At 41.9% G+C, this 16,453-nt stretch overlaps 1 protein-coding gene across 3 annotated transcripts in view; it reads right to left on the bottom strand.

Annotated features, from left to right (window-relative positions):
* The window catches only part of AP1AR (adaptor related protein complex 1 associated regulatory protein), a 34,151-nt gene extending 19,506 nt beyond the window's left edge, over positions 1 to 14,645 (bottom strand). Inside the window, exons 1-4 of one of the 3 annotated variants that reach the window (XM_084626822.1) lie at positions 13,977 to 14,645; positions 5,846 to 5,894; positions 3,790 to 3,816; positions 869 to 894 (exon numbers count right to left, since the gene is read on the bottom strand). In XM_084626822.1, the coding sequence (XP_084482948.1) occupies positions 869 to 894; positions 3,790 to 3,816; positions 5,846 to 5,894; positions 13,977 to 14,053 (179 nt within the window). In that variant the 5' untranslated portion in view covers positions 14,054 to 14,645. The remainder of the gene's footprint in view (positions 1 to 868; positions 895 to 3,789; positions 3,817 to 5,845; positions 5,895 to 13,976) is intronic. The other 2 variants (XM_084626821.1, XM_084626820.1) reach the window with 2 other exon arrangements.
* Positions 14,646 to 16,453: the final 1,808 nt, after the last annotated feature.

Here is a 16,453-nt window from a genome sequence, read left to right as displayed (position 1 = left end):
CTACCTAAGGTCCTTAATTACCTTGGCCAAACCTGGGCCTGGACCTGCTTCCTAGGATGATCTTCCTCCATTGCATTCCCTCTCTGTCCTCTTCTGCCACTGCCTCTCTGGCTTTTCTTCCCCCGCAGCCTGTGCAGTGAGAGTCTGACAGCAGGCAAACTCTGGTGACTGACTGCAGAGTCTGGGGTGCTAGATTCAATACCCAAGCCCCAGGCTGCCACAATTGCACAGAGCACTCTAAAGGTACACTACTCAGGGATAAAAGAGCCATGGCACAGCTGTGGCTGACCCAGGTCAGCTGATTTGGGCTTGTGGGTCTTAAATTGCTATGTAGATGTTTGAGCTGGGGCTGGAGCTCGAGCTCTGGGACCCTCCATCCTCGCCCATTCAAGATCACTGTGTCTTGCTTCCTATCATCCTCATGGCACAGTCTATTCATGTGCCCCAAAGGCAGTGAAGAAGAACATCCCCCTGTGGTTGTGGTGCTATTTGTTGTTTTAGTCAGATCCAAGTGGTTGTGAATGCCACATAAATGTAAACTTTGCAAAACTAGTAGATTTAAGGTGTAGGTTCATCATTTCAGAATTAAATATAAAAATCAGGTGGGTTACAAAAATAAGGGATTTATTGTTGACTAAATTCCATTAAAAAGTATTTTAAACTATATTAAAATAAATTACCACTACAAGTATTAATATCTTGTAAGTGCACAGTTATCCACTGAAGTTGGGTAACTGTCTGGCATTAGAATTTTCAAGCATCAGTTAAGTGAAAAAGTCAGCATGAATTTTGCTGGTCATATGTAACTTGACTGACATGGTGGAAGAGGACATAAGCTACTAAAAAAAGCTCTTGAAACACATCTTACCTATGACTGCTTCCTGGGCTTTCTCCCTGTTAAATTACAAATAAAATTAATGTAATTAAGATAATCCATTACCTACTTCTTAATATATAAACTAACCCATCTACATTTATTTAAAAAAAACCCACCACCACCACACTTTCATAGACAACAGTTTAAATATCAGCAATACACAAATGTAATTAGAGATCCAACAGAATGAGCTACAAGCATCCTCTTTTTCCATCTTCACCTTTCTGAGTAACAGGCAGCTAGTTTCAGCCTGTCTGCACTGTGATAGAATGCTGGCAGTCTGTGAAAGGAGGGTATTTCTTGTATAGGTAGATCACAAGGCAGGTCCTCTCTTATGGTCTCCAGCTTGTTTTGGCCATTAAAGAGTTTGTGGGATTAGGTTTCTCCCCCAACCCTCTTTTCCCTTTTACATGATAGGCAGCAACATGCAGAAACTACATGGGACATACAGAGCAGGCTGATCGGCCACTTGTTAAGTAGCACAACTTATTACCACCCTTTGCTCTTTATCCAGGAGTAAAACCTGGGCAACTTTGATACTGTCCATGGATGAAGACAGCTCCATGGCTGCTGCCTGAAAAACTTCAGATTCCTGAAGACCTCATGGTGAAGATTCCATTCTTCCTAGTCTGTCAGCTTAGCTAGTCTCCCCTTAGTCACCCTTTTCCCAGATGTGAAGCACTCTTGCTGGAAAAGGGTGTTTTTCAGCCCATGTGAAAAACACATTAGTTTCCCTCTGAAGCATTTTGGACCTAGGGACCTCCGTGTTTGTTGACATGACTGGCCAACATATTGTCCATCATCACCAGCACGTGCTTGTTCGGAAGTGAAGTTGTGAGGCCTATTTTGGTCCTTTGGAATGGTTTGTGGCTTGAGCCAATTTATGTACAAGCAGGGTGAGAGAACTGCATAAAACTTGAATCGGCATTCCCCCATTGTGTTGCCTAGACAGCAACTTCCACGTTTTCATATTCTGGTCTGGCTTGGATACAGCACCAGAATCTTCTACTCTGTACCAACCAGATCAGTGATATGTTTACCTCATTCTGCATTAGCCTGGGAGGAGGAGACCTCAGCAACTTGGGTCTTTGTTTCAGGTCAGTCTGCACTATAAACTTAACTTGGTATAACGTCATTCGGGGTGTGAAAAATCCACACTCCTGAGCGACGCAGTTATATTGACCTAACCTCCAGCGTAGACAGTGTTAGGTCAATGGGAGAGCTTCTTCCATCAAAATAGCTACTGCCTCTCATGGAGGTGGATTAACTATGCCGACAGAAGAAGCTCTTCACTAAAGCACTGCAGCAGCACAGCTGAAACTTTTTAAGTGTAGACTTGCCCTCAGTCACTGAAAGGCGCATATTTCTGCCTAGGAATTTCACGAGGGAAGAATTGCATCAGAAGCAAAGTTTCTTTTTTTGGCTTTTTCCTTTGCTGTTTGTCCAGCATAACACCTTTACTGAGGCTGGGCAGTGAAGCTAACCACTGTAGTACCCCAGGAGAGAGATTAGCTCCAGTCAAAATGGCATACAAGTTTTGTCAAGTTCTAGGGCTACTAGCCCTCAAGAGGCACTAAAGAACCTATTAGATTAATTTTAGAAAGGTCTATAATTCTTTTTTTAAAAACTTGACAAGAAAAAACACTAAGCCATGCCAGAAGCAGTCCATTTTCCAATTTTCCATTTGAGAAAACTGGTGAGCTGTTCAGAAGCCAGTGACTGACACATGCCACATTTTTTTTTAAAGAACGTTTTTTTAAAGCCATTGTGCAAGGACACTTCTAAGCAGCAGTCACAGAACTATCTGCACTTCACAGATGGTTGAAAAATGCCACTTTTGACCTAGTTCCTCAGAACACTTGAACTGTGCTGGTATCCATTATAAACCCACACCTTGTAGATTACTGCTTATGTACAGACATTGGAACCATAAGGGATGCCAATCCTGTTTATTGAAGGTGCAAAAGAGACCAGTAAGGGTTACTATTTAAATTTTGCACTACCAAAATCTGAACAAGTTCATTCTTAGATAGCAAAAACTAGCAGAGCAAGTGTAGTCTGTATACCCTATATGCAGTAATTTCACTCTTGTGCCATGTTTTCAAATGCATTTTGGGTCACATGGACAGAGTTCAACTACCTCCAGGTCCCTGAGAAGTTCTATAACTGTACCTCCCGAATGGTATTTATTATGTCTTTATTTTTATTTTTTTGGAGTTGCCAGGGAGTTGGGAAAAGAGGCTTGTTGACACAGAAATCCTCTCTTTACTACTTTCCTTCAAAAACCTTAAGTTGCAATGAAGGATGGACTGAAAGCAACAAATTGTAGCACTGGTGAACTACTTCCTTGTGTTAGGCTTCAGAAATGAAGGGGAGCATTACCAAAGAGTAACTCCAATGCACACATTCCTAGATGGGACTAAAGACACTGACTACAGCACTTTTACCAGTTCAAGTTAGAGCTTATAATAGTTCAGGTGCCAAACTCAAATTCTCTGTATAAAAGCATGCTGTACTGCCACCACTCAATTTTGGGGAATGTTTGTGGTTTATCAAAAAGATTACAGTTAGCCAAGTATTCCTACTCTTATGTGGGATACACCTAAAGACTGAATCTTTATCATGTATAATTTTTTTCATAATTCCCATTATAATAACCCTGCACTTCCCTTTGCAGCCCCACTTCTCTTCATCCCCCGCAACCAGAGGAATATTATTTACTACTATCCTAGAGGAAGAAAATCAAGCCCTGATAGCGTCAAAGAAATACCAGCAACTCTTCTATGAAGAGACCAATGCAGAAGTTAGCTGCAGCCAGAAGGGTTAGCAAGATGTGGATCCTGGGACTACAAACAGAAGTGTGAAAGTGTGTTGAATTACTGAATTCTGTACTGTGAAACCCAAGTACTTACCTCATCACTTTCCACTAGATTCTCAAACTGCAAAGAAAAACAACACAGAGTATACAAGGTTACTGACAAGCAGACATTGTGATACAAACACCGCACTTCAATGAACACATAAAAATCAGCATAATTACAACAGCTTTACCTATTAGGCATATTTTATGGAAACACTGCTCCAATTAAAGCTGAAGACAATAATATTCAATTATCAAATCTTCTACTTTGTGAAGAGCTATTGCTTTTGGAGTGTGACCAGTTACCCTACAAACACTGCTTGTAAGTTGTTTTCTTCTACACAGAATGTAATAATTAAGAGGATAAGAGTTAGAATAAAAAGTTTTGTTGCATTTGATATTATACAGTGCCCAAGCAACTCTGTTGGGAGGATAATTTACGGTTTTATTAGTTAACGACTGATGAATTTTCTCAGTCATGTATTCTGATATGAATAAGAGCCGTAAAACTATCAGTCATAGGCACTACAGACACAGAAGTACTGTGTATTAGTATAAAAGTGCACCAAAGCCAAAAGCTGTAACGCAAACTACCTCTAACACTAAAATATTAAAATAAATGAAATTCATGACATGTTTTCTGAAAAATATTCAGAGGGCAAAAATGATGAAGTTTATTTTAACTTATAAAAACAAATAAATTGCCTATACAAAAGCTCTAGGCACTGTTGACATCTCTTAAGAAATAAATACAAGGTTTCCTCAGCCAAAGATGGAAAATCCTCTCTTCCAGTTATGGATCCTAACACGGTCCCAGTCTCCCCTCCCACAACCTGCCTCCTGAAAAGCTTCAGCATAGGTGTATCTCTTCCCCAGAGAGACCTTGATTCATCCCTTTCCATTTTGGGGATATACTGTAACAAATTCAGGTGGAATAATCAGTTACTTGAAACAGAAGCCAGGATTCCAAGCAAGATGACAACTTTGCATATCAAAGAATAAGAGCCCATAAAAACATCAGGATGCTTTAAAAAGGGATCTAAGCACAGAAGGCTGAATTCAAAATATATGCAGTCTTATAAGTTGCACAAGCCACTGCAGTAGATTGACCTAACACAAAGACTGAAATAAAACCAACAGAAGCCATCCAGCGCTGTTTCCTACATCTTTAATGGAGTCAATCTACTAGCATCAGTGGCCAGCACAGACTGTAGGAGTTCCTATAAGGTACAGAATGACTACTATAAATGGGAAGGGAGAAACTGGTCTAAGCCATCTCGGAGGTTATGAAAAGGACAGAACCTTCTTTCCACTATCAGTCTGCTGCTGCAGGGAACACTCACAGACAGATTTATGCTGCAGAAGGGGAGATTTTTCGGTCCACATAACCTTCTATTTCCCTTGCTGACAACCAAGTAAGGTAGCAATTGTAGCTACTACAAATTTATCCCCAACAATGCCAGGTTCCACCTTTGAGGAAAGAGCTATCCTCAAGTTCTTAGGACAAGGGCATGTGTGCTATATTGACATGTTCTATGAACACACTCAACTCTGTTATTCCCATGAAGCTGACAGATTAGGCAAGTGACAGACTCTGCCCTCAGCTAAACTGATAGTCTTTGATTGTGCAACTATAGAGACGCTTCCTTGCTTGAAAGTCAGGATTTTCCTGTCAACACAGAGTACCCTCCACAGTTGGTGGATCTTGAGAGATCAGATCAGATTCTGTGATCCAGCAGACTAAATTAGGATGCATTTATAATGGCAAAAATGTGATACACTTCACTCCCAGTATAGCAGTAGTGGAAGCTGAGTAAAGTCAGGACTTGAGAATTTTTGCTACTGTCTCATCTGTTGCTGGACAGGGCACAGAAAACTAATACTTTGATTCCTCTATGCATTACAGTTTAGAACACTGACATGCCTAAGTCTTTTTACTTGACCAAGAGAAGTGGCAAGACAATTGCTATTTTATGATTCACTTAGTGCTTTAGTCTGATATAGTGTTAAGAAGTTCCATTTTACGCAAACAATGACAAGTGCCAGAAAGTCTGGTTGGGGTGCAACGTTTAAAAAAGGTTTTCCAGGCTTAGGAAAAAAGTACTTACCTCTATAGTGAAGTGTTCTCCAGTTGAACATGTTCTAAAATACTTTGATCTAGAAAATAAACCCATAATTTCATTGCAGGTTAGTAGTTCTATAGTTCAAATATCTTCTCAAAATATTCTAAAAATTATTTATGACACAATGAAATCAGGTCTGATAGTTACATCAGTACCATTTTAATTACAAAATTAGAAGCGGTTCAAGAGCAAAATACTTCAAAAGCCATTGTGAGTTCATTTTAGTGTTAAGGCTTAAGCCAATTTATTATCGTCAATTATTAATTGAGCTATATATTAACTGATGCACTATATTACAGGGGAGACAAATTGGAGTGTGAAAAATACTTGCGTCTGAGGATGTAAATTTTTTTTTTTCAAATTGGAAGGTGTAAAAAGAATTACCCCTTCACTGGGAAAGGAGTTTATGTATCAGGATGCTGATCGCTTTGCATTTGCTGCCATTGAGCATTTTTATTTTTAAACTGTGTTAACCAGTTTTAGTACATTTTGCCTATTTCCCGCAAGACAGATGATTCTGGCCAGCCTCTGAAAAACTCATTGCTCATGGTATGACCCATTATGCCTGCTAGCTGTGTTCTATGTAACAAATGCCAGCTTGTAGAGTGTCATTCTTTGACTGTTTACTGATGTAGCTAAGGGGCTAACATTTTATACCTCTTGTTTTTGCAGAAAGATTACTGATTTATTCAAAAAAGCATCAAGAAACAAGTTGGTAAACCAGCACCATTTGCGTTGCCAGTTCTCCATGGATCACAGTTTGGGAACCAAATGACATTTTTGGCAGACGGTGGTTGTGCATAGCAACTACAGAAACCCAAGCCTTTCTTTGATTCACTGACTGACTTAAGTATATCTTAAGGAGGTTCTCCACTCCAAAGTAATGAGTCAGGCGAGTATAATTTGAAGTTTATCCAAGACTTTCAAACAAGACTTTTTTTTTCAGGCTATCACCCCTTAAGTCAGAATATAGGCTCTCAAATAGCAGACCACTGCTGATTTAGGTATGGTTGTATCAATATATTATAAATTCTAGCACAAGGCGTAAATAAAAACTACTGTTCTGTCCAGAAATAACTTCCAGGGTAACCCAACCATGACTGCTCTTATTCATTGTTAGAGGAGCTTTTCTAGACCTTCAGCTCCCAAAATGTTCTGCACCACAGAGAAAGAGCACATGTGCACACACACCACACCTTTAAAAAAGAAATGGTGAAATTAAGAAAAGAAAAATTTAGGCTGACACTAGGAAAACTTCCAGACCGGTGAGATGTACTAGGCTATGGAATGGTCTCCCAGGGTTGTGAGAAAACAGCTATGTTACAGCAAGCCCAATGGACTGTAACAAGTCTGGGAGGGCCCAAAGAAAGCCCAGTTCCTTGAGTGATGTAACCGGGTTGGAAAGAACAGACAATATGCTGCAGCCCAGAACTCCACATAACCCCACTTTTTTTTTTTGCATACAAAAATAAGTGTAATTGATCCAGCCACCCCCACCCCCAGCTCCCACCCATGAGTGCAGCCCTTAAGAGGCAGATTCCTCAGCCAAGTATCAGCAACATAACTGTCATGTTGACCACACTGAAGGCAGAATATTGAAGGAAAACAAATTAATTAGGTTACATGCCTCCATCAGGGTTTGCAGTTAGAAATCAATGGGCCCTAAGTTACTTCAGTGACTTTGAAAATCCTTAAACGCCTAACTTTAGCCTTCTGTTTTTGAAATTTTCAGCCTGTGTGTTTAAAAAGGTTCATATTAAGTTTAACATTAAAGTCTAAATAACTTTTCATAGTTAACATGGAAGCAATTTTGTTTTGAAGTAAAAGATTTTATGCCACTAAGAAAGTTTTTTTTTTTTGTTTAACTAAAAATACAATGTTTGCCTTGATGCTGTAAACACTCAGGCACAAGCTAAACTTTAAGCACAAGCAGGCTGACTGAAGTCAGTGGGACTATTCATGAGCATAGTCATGTACCTGAAGTGTTTCCAGAATCAGGGTCTTAATTTTCAATTTTGATTTCTGCCAATACCAACTTTGCAAAATTCAAGAAACATACCCTACCAGTAGTGGCATTTTAAAAACTGCATTTATGATTCAGTTCATTATTATTTAGTTTGTTAAGTTTTAATCTAAAGTTGCAATAGCACAAGTTTCCAAATAATTTTTAAAAAGACTCAGATTAATGATTTGTTTTTACCAAAAAACCAAAAGAAAACAAAAAATACCCCCAAGCCATTTAAATTGCTCCCCCATGTTGCTTTCATTTTCAGCTCACAATAGCAGCATGTTTGAAAACGGTCTCCAGAATGCATACCTCCTGTTTTAAATTGAATAATTGTCTAAAGCAGTGGTTCCCAAACTTGTTCCGCCGCTTGTGCGGGGAAAGCCAGCATGTCCCTCAGCCCGCGCCGCTTCCAGCAGCTCCCATTGGCCTGGAGCAGCAAACCGCGGCCAGTGCGAGCAGCGATCGGCCAAACCTCCGGACGGGGCAGGTAAATAAACTGGCCCGGCTCACCAGGGGCTTTCCCTGCACAAGCGGCAGAACAAGTTTGGGAACCACTGGTCTAAAGGGATGGATAACAAGCAACAGAAGAAGCATCTTGTGTCACTTGGCTCTGTTGCTCCCTCTTATTTACAGAAATGATAAGTGTGGGCCTTATCCTTTGAGGAACTCAGTGCCCTGAAATCCCACTAAGGTTATGGACGACACGAGGGCACTGGGCACCTCTCAGGGTAGGGCCCAGAGTGAACAAGGAAGGAGTGGGGAAAATGTTGCTTTCATCACCCCTTACCATTTGTCGGATTTGAGCTGAAATTAAAGAATAGATTAGTACATCATTAGTGTGCATATGTATATTATGTTATGATATTCTATATTTAAATACAGATACATTTGATTATTTTCTTGAAAGAACTTTTAAAAGAAAAGGTTACAGTATTGTTTCACTTCTCCATCTCTTGCAGCTCATACAAAATCATGACCTTTTTGACATTACAGGTTAGCCAATTAAACTTTAAAGCTGACAAAATACTGTATGGGAAAAAGACATACAGGGTTCACATTTACACTCCATAGAAGGAGTAAATAAGCTAAATACAATCCTATTTAAGTACTGATGCAGGGGGATTTTTATATTAAAATCTTGTTAATAAAATTAGATATGCAAGAACATGGACATATGGAAATTTAAACTGATTTTGTTTTTTACATAAGTGATAAAAATGTTTATACTTTAATCTTATCATGGAAATGACAGCAAAAGAATGCCAGGAGCTCCAATTATACTTATTCCGCACAGCTGCCTTTTATGAACGATGTGATCTCTCTAGGAGCAAAGAGAAAAAGCTTATGATTGAGGACAGGGACAAACTAGATCTGACCTATATTTTAATTACAGCTGGAGGCCACTGACATTAAGTTTTATTTGAAGAGCAATATTAACAGAAATTTGTTTCAGGACACAATTAAAAATGGTAATTTTAAAAAGGACCAAATTCTGTAGCTAAGCAGGCAGCTTAAGAAACCCTTCTTGTTGTTCCCACTGAGAATTCAATTACTACAGTAATTCATATAGTAGACATCTTGCTAAAAAGTTATTTTAAAATTTCATACAATTTGCAATTTTATTTTAAAATTTCATACAATTTGCAATTTCATACAAAGATAAATTCAATTTAGATTAGTGTCTGTCTTTGCAAGCCTCATATATAAATGCACTAAAGTGCAAAGTAAACAGTATTACAAGAGATCTCTCCAATTTTATAGTTAGAGACCGCACTGCATACAACAATGAAGGTGAAGCACTAATTTCCTCAGAGATGCTGAACCTTCTCCCAGAAGTGATTACCATTACCTTCAACGAGAGCAGCGTCAGATCCCATAAGTATGGATCTGTGTACATTAACAGTATGGTTTGGAACCTGGGATTTCTGCCAATTTTATCAGTTAACATTCAACTTCACACAGCATTTGCTACAGAGGTCTTCAGAATTCCTAAACCTTCTCAACTTATACCATAATATTCTCTCTCCCCACCCCCAGTTCTATGAAACATCTACAAGAGTCACAACTTTCTAACGTCTACCTTTCCCTTTCTCAGTTGCTCATATCTTACTGGAAAAAATAAATCTTTCTAGACTGAAAGCTTTCATGTTGGATATCAGCAGAGAGGTGATTATTTTTAATCTTTGGGCAAAATATTTGTTCAGCATATACTAAAGGAAAATATTTATTAAATATCTATAGAAATATATTAAAGACCTTCCCCCACAGACTACACTTAGATTTTTACAGATGCTAATTGATTCATATTTGGCTTACATTGCAGATATCAAGACCCCCAAAAGAACACAAATTTGAACAGTCAGTTTATTAATTTATGAACTTTTTTCTAAATACAAGCACAGTAGAATTTTTGATCAACCAAAAGCCACAGTTGTTCAAAATGTTGATAAAAACATAAAATGTTTTAACTTTTGATCAAGCTAAACTCCAAGTCAGTTTAAAGCTACTGAATTTGGGGGAGTGTGCATGCCCAACCTGTTCTTAAAAAAAAATAAAAAAATCCAAGGATGGGGATTCCACAACCTCCCTTGGAAGCCTATTCCAGTGCTTAACTATCTTTATCGTTAGAACATTTTTCTTAATATTTAATCTCCCCGACTGCAGATTAAACACATTATTTCCTGTCCTACCTTCAGTGGCCATGGAAAACAAATGATTAACATGCTCTTAATAATAAATAATAATAATAGCCCTTAACATATTTGAAAAGACTTATCAGGTCCCCCTTCAGTCTTCTTTTCTCAAGACTAAATGTGTCTAGTTTGTTTTTTTTAAACCTTTCCTCAGAGGTCAGGTTTTCTAAACCTTTAGTATTTTTGTTACTCTTCTTTGGACTCTCTCCGATTGATTCGTATCTTTTTTAAAGTGTGGTGCCCAGAATTGGACACAGTACTCCAGTTGAATCCTTACCAGTGCAAAGTACAGTGGGACAATTACTTTCATGGGTAACATACAACGCTTGTTAACATGCCCCAAAATGATATTAGCCTTTTCCACAACTGCATCACACTGCTGACTCATTCGTGATCCACTAGAATCCCTCTAGATCCTTTTTGGCAGTACTAGCCAAAGTTATTCATTTCATAGTTATGCATTTTATTTTTCCTTCCTAAGAATATCACTTCGCACTTGTCTTTACTAAATTTCACCTGGTTTAATTCAAATCAAATCTCCGATTTGTCAAGGTCATTTTGAATCCTAATCTTCTCCTCCAAAGTGTTTGCAACGCCTCCAAACTTGGCGTCATCTGCAAATTTTATAAGCATACTCTCCCCTCCATTATTCAAGTCATTGATGAAAATATTGAACAGTACTGAACCCAGGACTAACCCCTACGGCGCCCCACTAGATACATCCTCCCAGTTTGACAGCGAACCATTGATAACTACTCTTTGAGTATGGTCTTTCAACCAGTTGTGCACCCACTTTATAGTAATTGCATTAGGCTTCATTTCCCTAGTTTGCTTATGAGAACATCATGTGGGAACTGTGTCAAAAGCCTTACTAAAAATCAAGATATATCACAATTACTCTTTCCCCTGTCCACTAGACCAGTAACCCTGTCGAAGAAGATTAGGCTGATTTGGCATGATTTGTTCTTGCTGACTGGTTATTCCTCATAACCCTATTATCCTCTAAGTGCTTACAAAGTAAGTGTTTAATAATTTGTTCCAGTATCTTCCCAGGTACCAAAGTTAGCCTGACTGGCCTATAATTCCCCAGGTCCTCATTGTTCCCCTTTTTAAAGTTAGGTTTGTCCTTCTCCAGTCCTCTGGAAACTCACCCATCCTCCATGAGTTCTCAAAGATAATTGCTAATGGTTCTGAGATTGCTTCCTTTAGTTCCTTAAGTACAAATTTCATCAGGCCTCCCCAACTTGAGTATGTTTAACTTATCTAGATATTCTTTAACCCATTCTTTCCTGATATTGGCTTGCATAACCGTTAATTGTGTTTAGCATCTGTTCATCATTAACCTTTTTCACGAAAACTGAAGCAAAACCGGCATTAAGCACCTCAGCATTCTTGATGTTATCTTGAATTAGGTCTCCTTCCAGCCTTAAGTGGAGGACCTACACTTTCCCTCATCTTTCTCTTGCTCCTAATGTATGTAAAGAAGCTCTTCTTTTTGCCTTTTACGTCCCTTGCTAGGTGTAAGCACTAGTGTAGACAGGCTCTGAGCGCTGGGAGCTAATCCCCTTGTGGAGGTGGATTACCAGGAGCGCTGGGAGAGCAAGCTCATGCACGAGCGTACTCGCGCTTCAAAGCGCTGCCGCGGGAGCGTTCCCACAGCAGAGCTTTGAAGTCTCCAGTGTAGGCATACCCCGAATAAAAGTGGTATAACTTGTTGTGCAGAAACTTGTCAGTGTAGACAAGGCCTTATTGTGCCTTGGCCTTTTTTTTGTTGTTCCGAGATGCTTGTGCTATTCTTTTATACGTTTCCTTAACAATTCATCCATAGTTCTACTTCTTATAAGATTCTTTTTTGATTTTCAGTCCATTAAAGAGCTCCTGATATGAAAAATAGTAAAAAGCCAATATGGATCTTTCATTCACATTGGGATAGTTTGCAGGTGTTGTGCCTTTAATACCGTTTCCTTGAGAAACTCACAGCCCTCCTAAACTCCTTTATCACCTGGGATTTTCTTCCCATGGGACCTTACCTAGCAGGTCTTTGAGTTTGTTTTGCCTTTTTGAAGTCCACTGTCCTTATTTTGCTACTCTCTCCTTAATTTCCTTTGAATCATGAAATCTGTCAATTCATGATCACTTTTACACAAACTACCTTCCACCTTCACATTCACAACTAGTTCCTCCCTGCTGGTCAGAATCATGTCTAAAATTGTCTCCCTGGTTACTTCCTCCACTTTCTGAAACAAAAAACTGCCCCCAATGCATTCCAAGAATTTACTGAAAACTAATGGTAGCTGTGCAGTCAAAGGGGCACTTGGGAACTATGTCAGAATTCTAAATTCACACCCTCTCTGGACACTGCTAAATCACCTTTACCAGAGATTATTTTTATTCCCGGGGTCATAATTACTGCAGGAGAAGAAAGGATTTAGCTTGTGAAAGTACCAGAAGGATCCAATTCCCAATAGAAAGTTTTCAGTTTAATTTCATAAGTAGTATTAGAGTCCTAGGGCTAATTTACATTAGAAAATAAGATCAACCAAGCTACACTGCTCAAGGGCATGAAGAATACACACCCCCGAGTGGCATAGTTAAGCTGATCTAAGTCTCTGTGTAGATTGTGCTAGGTCGATGGAAGAATTCTTATCGCCTCTTAGGGAGGTGGACTACCTATACCGATGGGCGAAGCCCTCCCATTGGTATAGGTAACGTCTACAATGAAGCGCTACAGGGGCAAAACTGCAGCGTTTCAAATGTAGACAAGATCCTCAGGCCTTCCACAAGGTTTTGCTAAGCCTTCAAGTTGAAACCGTGGGTGTCAAGTTCTCCCATTACCTCTTTAGAGGAAGGAGGAAACCAGCCAGCTCAAACAAGCGGGAACCGAGGCTCACACAAGTTAGGTGAGTTTTAGCACCCCTAGGTATGACAGAGGCTTAACAGACCAGCCAGCTGGTGGCCGTAAGAAACTGTTTCACTCAGTGGGATTCTGTCCAGGCTGGAGGCCCTCGGCATGGTGCGGGGTCACCTCCCAGAGCTTCCGCCAGGCCACAGCGCCACCTGGCACCTCACCGAGCCCCCTTCCCTCTCCCCCTGCAGCCCCCCTCTACCCTTCCCAGGTACACCCCGCCCGTGCCCGATCGCGAGCCAGCCCCGCCCGTGCCAGGCCCCGCGCCCTGCCCTGCCAGCTGCACATTTGCCCCCCCCCGGCTCAACCCGGGGTCGGCCCCATCTCAGGGCGGGAACAGACCAGCCCGCCCAGCGCCCTCCCCTCTGCCGGCAAGCCGCCGTGCAGCTGCCAGGCCCTTCCGCCCCGCGGGGTCCCGGGGTTGGGAGTGCGGGGTAACGACCCGCGCCAGGGCGGAGCCAGCCCGGTGCGGCGCCTCCCCGCCCCAGGGGGCTGCTCCTTCCGCCTTACCCTCCGCCTCGCTGGATCCGCCCCGCTTCTCTCCGCAAGAAGAGGCCGCAGCACCACTGCGCCCAGCAGTTCCCCATCGCATACTGGGGGCAGCCCCAGGCCTCGGCCCGACCACGGGCAGCGGCCGGTACCGACAGTTACCGGCCCGGAATCAAACGGCCCCTCTGCGGCGCGCGCCACCGCTGCCGCCCAACGGCAGCTGCATCAATGGCCGGGGCGGGGGAAGGGACGGCTCTGCCCCAAGCGGCGGCTACGCTCGCTGCGGAGGGGGAAGGAGCGCCCGGCCGGAGCTCCCCTCCGCCAGCCTCATGGCCCCGCAGCTACCGCTCCCCAGGCGCGCAGCCCCGAACAGCGGCCTGGTGCACCCGTCCCCTGAGTGCCGCATGCGACCCACGGCGGGAGGAGCCGGCAGGTGCGAGCATGCGTAGTAGGGAAACCCTGTTCCCTACGCCCCCACCTGCTCCTCCCCTCTCCTCATCCTATGCAAGGCTGTCCCCTAGCGCCTACCCATCCCCTTCAACTCCGCTCCTGCCTGGCTCCCGGCCCGGGGACTCTCCGCCTCCCTGCTCCCTTCCCCGCCTCCCTTGCGGAGGCAGCACTCTTACCCCAAGCTAGGGGACACCATCACAGGGCCTAATCACATCAGCCACACTATCAGAGGCTCCTTCACCTGCACATCCACCAATGTGATATATGCCATCATGGGCCAGCAATGCCCCTCTGCCATGTACATTGGCCAAACCGGACAGTCTCTACGTAAAAGAATAAATGGACACAAATCAGATGTCAAGAATTATAACATTCATAAGCCAGTCGGAGAACACTTCAATCTCTCTGGTCACGCAATCACAGACATGAAGGTCGCTATCTTACAACAAAAAAACTTCAAATCCAGACTCCAGCGAGAAACTGCTGAATTGGAATTCATTTGCAAATTGGATACTATTAATTTAGGCTTAAATAGAGACTGGGAGTGGCTAAGTCATTATGCAAGGTAGCCTATTTCCCCTTGTTTTTTCCTCCCACCCCCGACGTTCTGGTTAAACTTGGATTTATGCTGGAAATGGCCCACCTTGATTATCATGCACATTGTAAGGAGAGTGGTCAGTTTGGATGAGCTATTGCCAGCAGGAGAGTGAGTTTGTGGGAGGAGAGGGGGGGAGAAAACCTGGATTTGTGCTGGAAATGGCCTACCTTGATTATCATGCACATTGTAGGGAGAGTGGTCACTTTGGATGAGCTATTACCAGCAGGAGAGTGAGTTTGTATGTGTGGTTTTTGGAGGGGTTGGGGGTGTGTGAGAAAACCTGGATTTGTGCTGGAAATGGCCCACCTTGATTATCATACACATTTTAAAGAGAGTGGTCACTTTGGATGGGCTATTACCAGCAGGAGAGTGAGTTTGTGTGTGTGTGTGGGGGGGGGGGGGGCAGAGGGTGAGAAAACCTGGATTTGTGCTGGAAATGGCCCAACTTGATGATCACTTTAGATAAGCTATTACCAGCAGGACAGTGGGGTGGAAGGAGGTATTGTTTCATGGTCTCTGTGTATATAATGTCTTCTGCAGTTTCCAAAGTATGCATCCGATGAAGTGAGCTGTAGCTCACGAAAGCTTATGCTCAAATAAATTGGTTAGTCTCTAAGGTGCCACAAGTACTCCTTTTCTTTTTGCGAATACAGACTAACACAGCTGTTACTCTGAAACCAAGCTAGGGTTGGTAACTCTCCAGGGTTGTCCTGGAATCTCCAGGAATTAAAAATGAATCTTTAATTAGAGATTATGTCATGTAGTGAAACCTCCAGAAATACATCCAACCAAAACCGGCAGGCCTACTCCAAGCCTTCAACAAATCATGAGTTAGGGCACCAGACAGGCCTAAAACCACCATGAGACTTTTAAAAAAATAAAATACATTTGGCCTTCCTTCAGGTTAGCTGAGTTCATGGTTTCAAGCTTTTTCTCTCCGAGGCTAAGAACAAGAACCCTTTTGAAATGAAAAAAGAGGAGCGTCTCAAACGCCACATTGTGAGAGGTGCACTAAAACTGCGAGAATTGACAACGATGCTAAGGTGACCTTCCTAGTTTTCAAGGAAATAAAGATCCACTACAAAAAATGCATCTTTAAGAGACTATACTCTGGATGCTTTATTCATAGTACAAAATCACACTTAGTGAATGAACTTTTACATTGTTGCATTGAATCATAGAATCATAGAATATCAGGGTTAGAAGGGACCTCAGGAGATAATCTAGTCCAATCCTCTGCTCAAAGCAGGACCAATCCCCAATTTTTTGCCCCAGATCCCTAAATGGCCCCCTCAAGAATTGAACTCACAATCCTGGCTTGCTGAGACTCCAAGTTGAATAAAGGTCATAGGACAGCCGCCATCAAATATGGAATGTCACTTACACAAGGGGTGATCACAGCATTTGGGATCATCCTAATCACCAGTGGTTGGTAATCCTAGTCTAAAGT

Source organism: Lepidochelys olivacea (assembly GCF_965140295.1).
Source record: "Lepidochelys olivacea isolate rLepOli2 genome assembly, chromosome: 4".
Classification (NCBI taxonomy): Eukaryota; Metazoa; Chordata; order Testudines; family Cheloniidae; genus Lepidochelys; species Lepidochelys olivacea.
The sequence above is the reverse complement of the archived record's forward strand: the minus strand, read 5'-3'. Positions and strand labels throughout refer to the sequence as shown.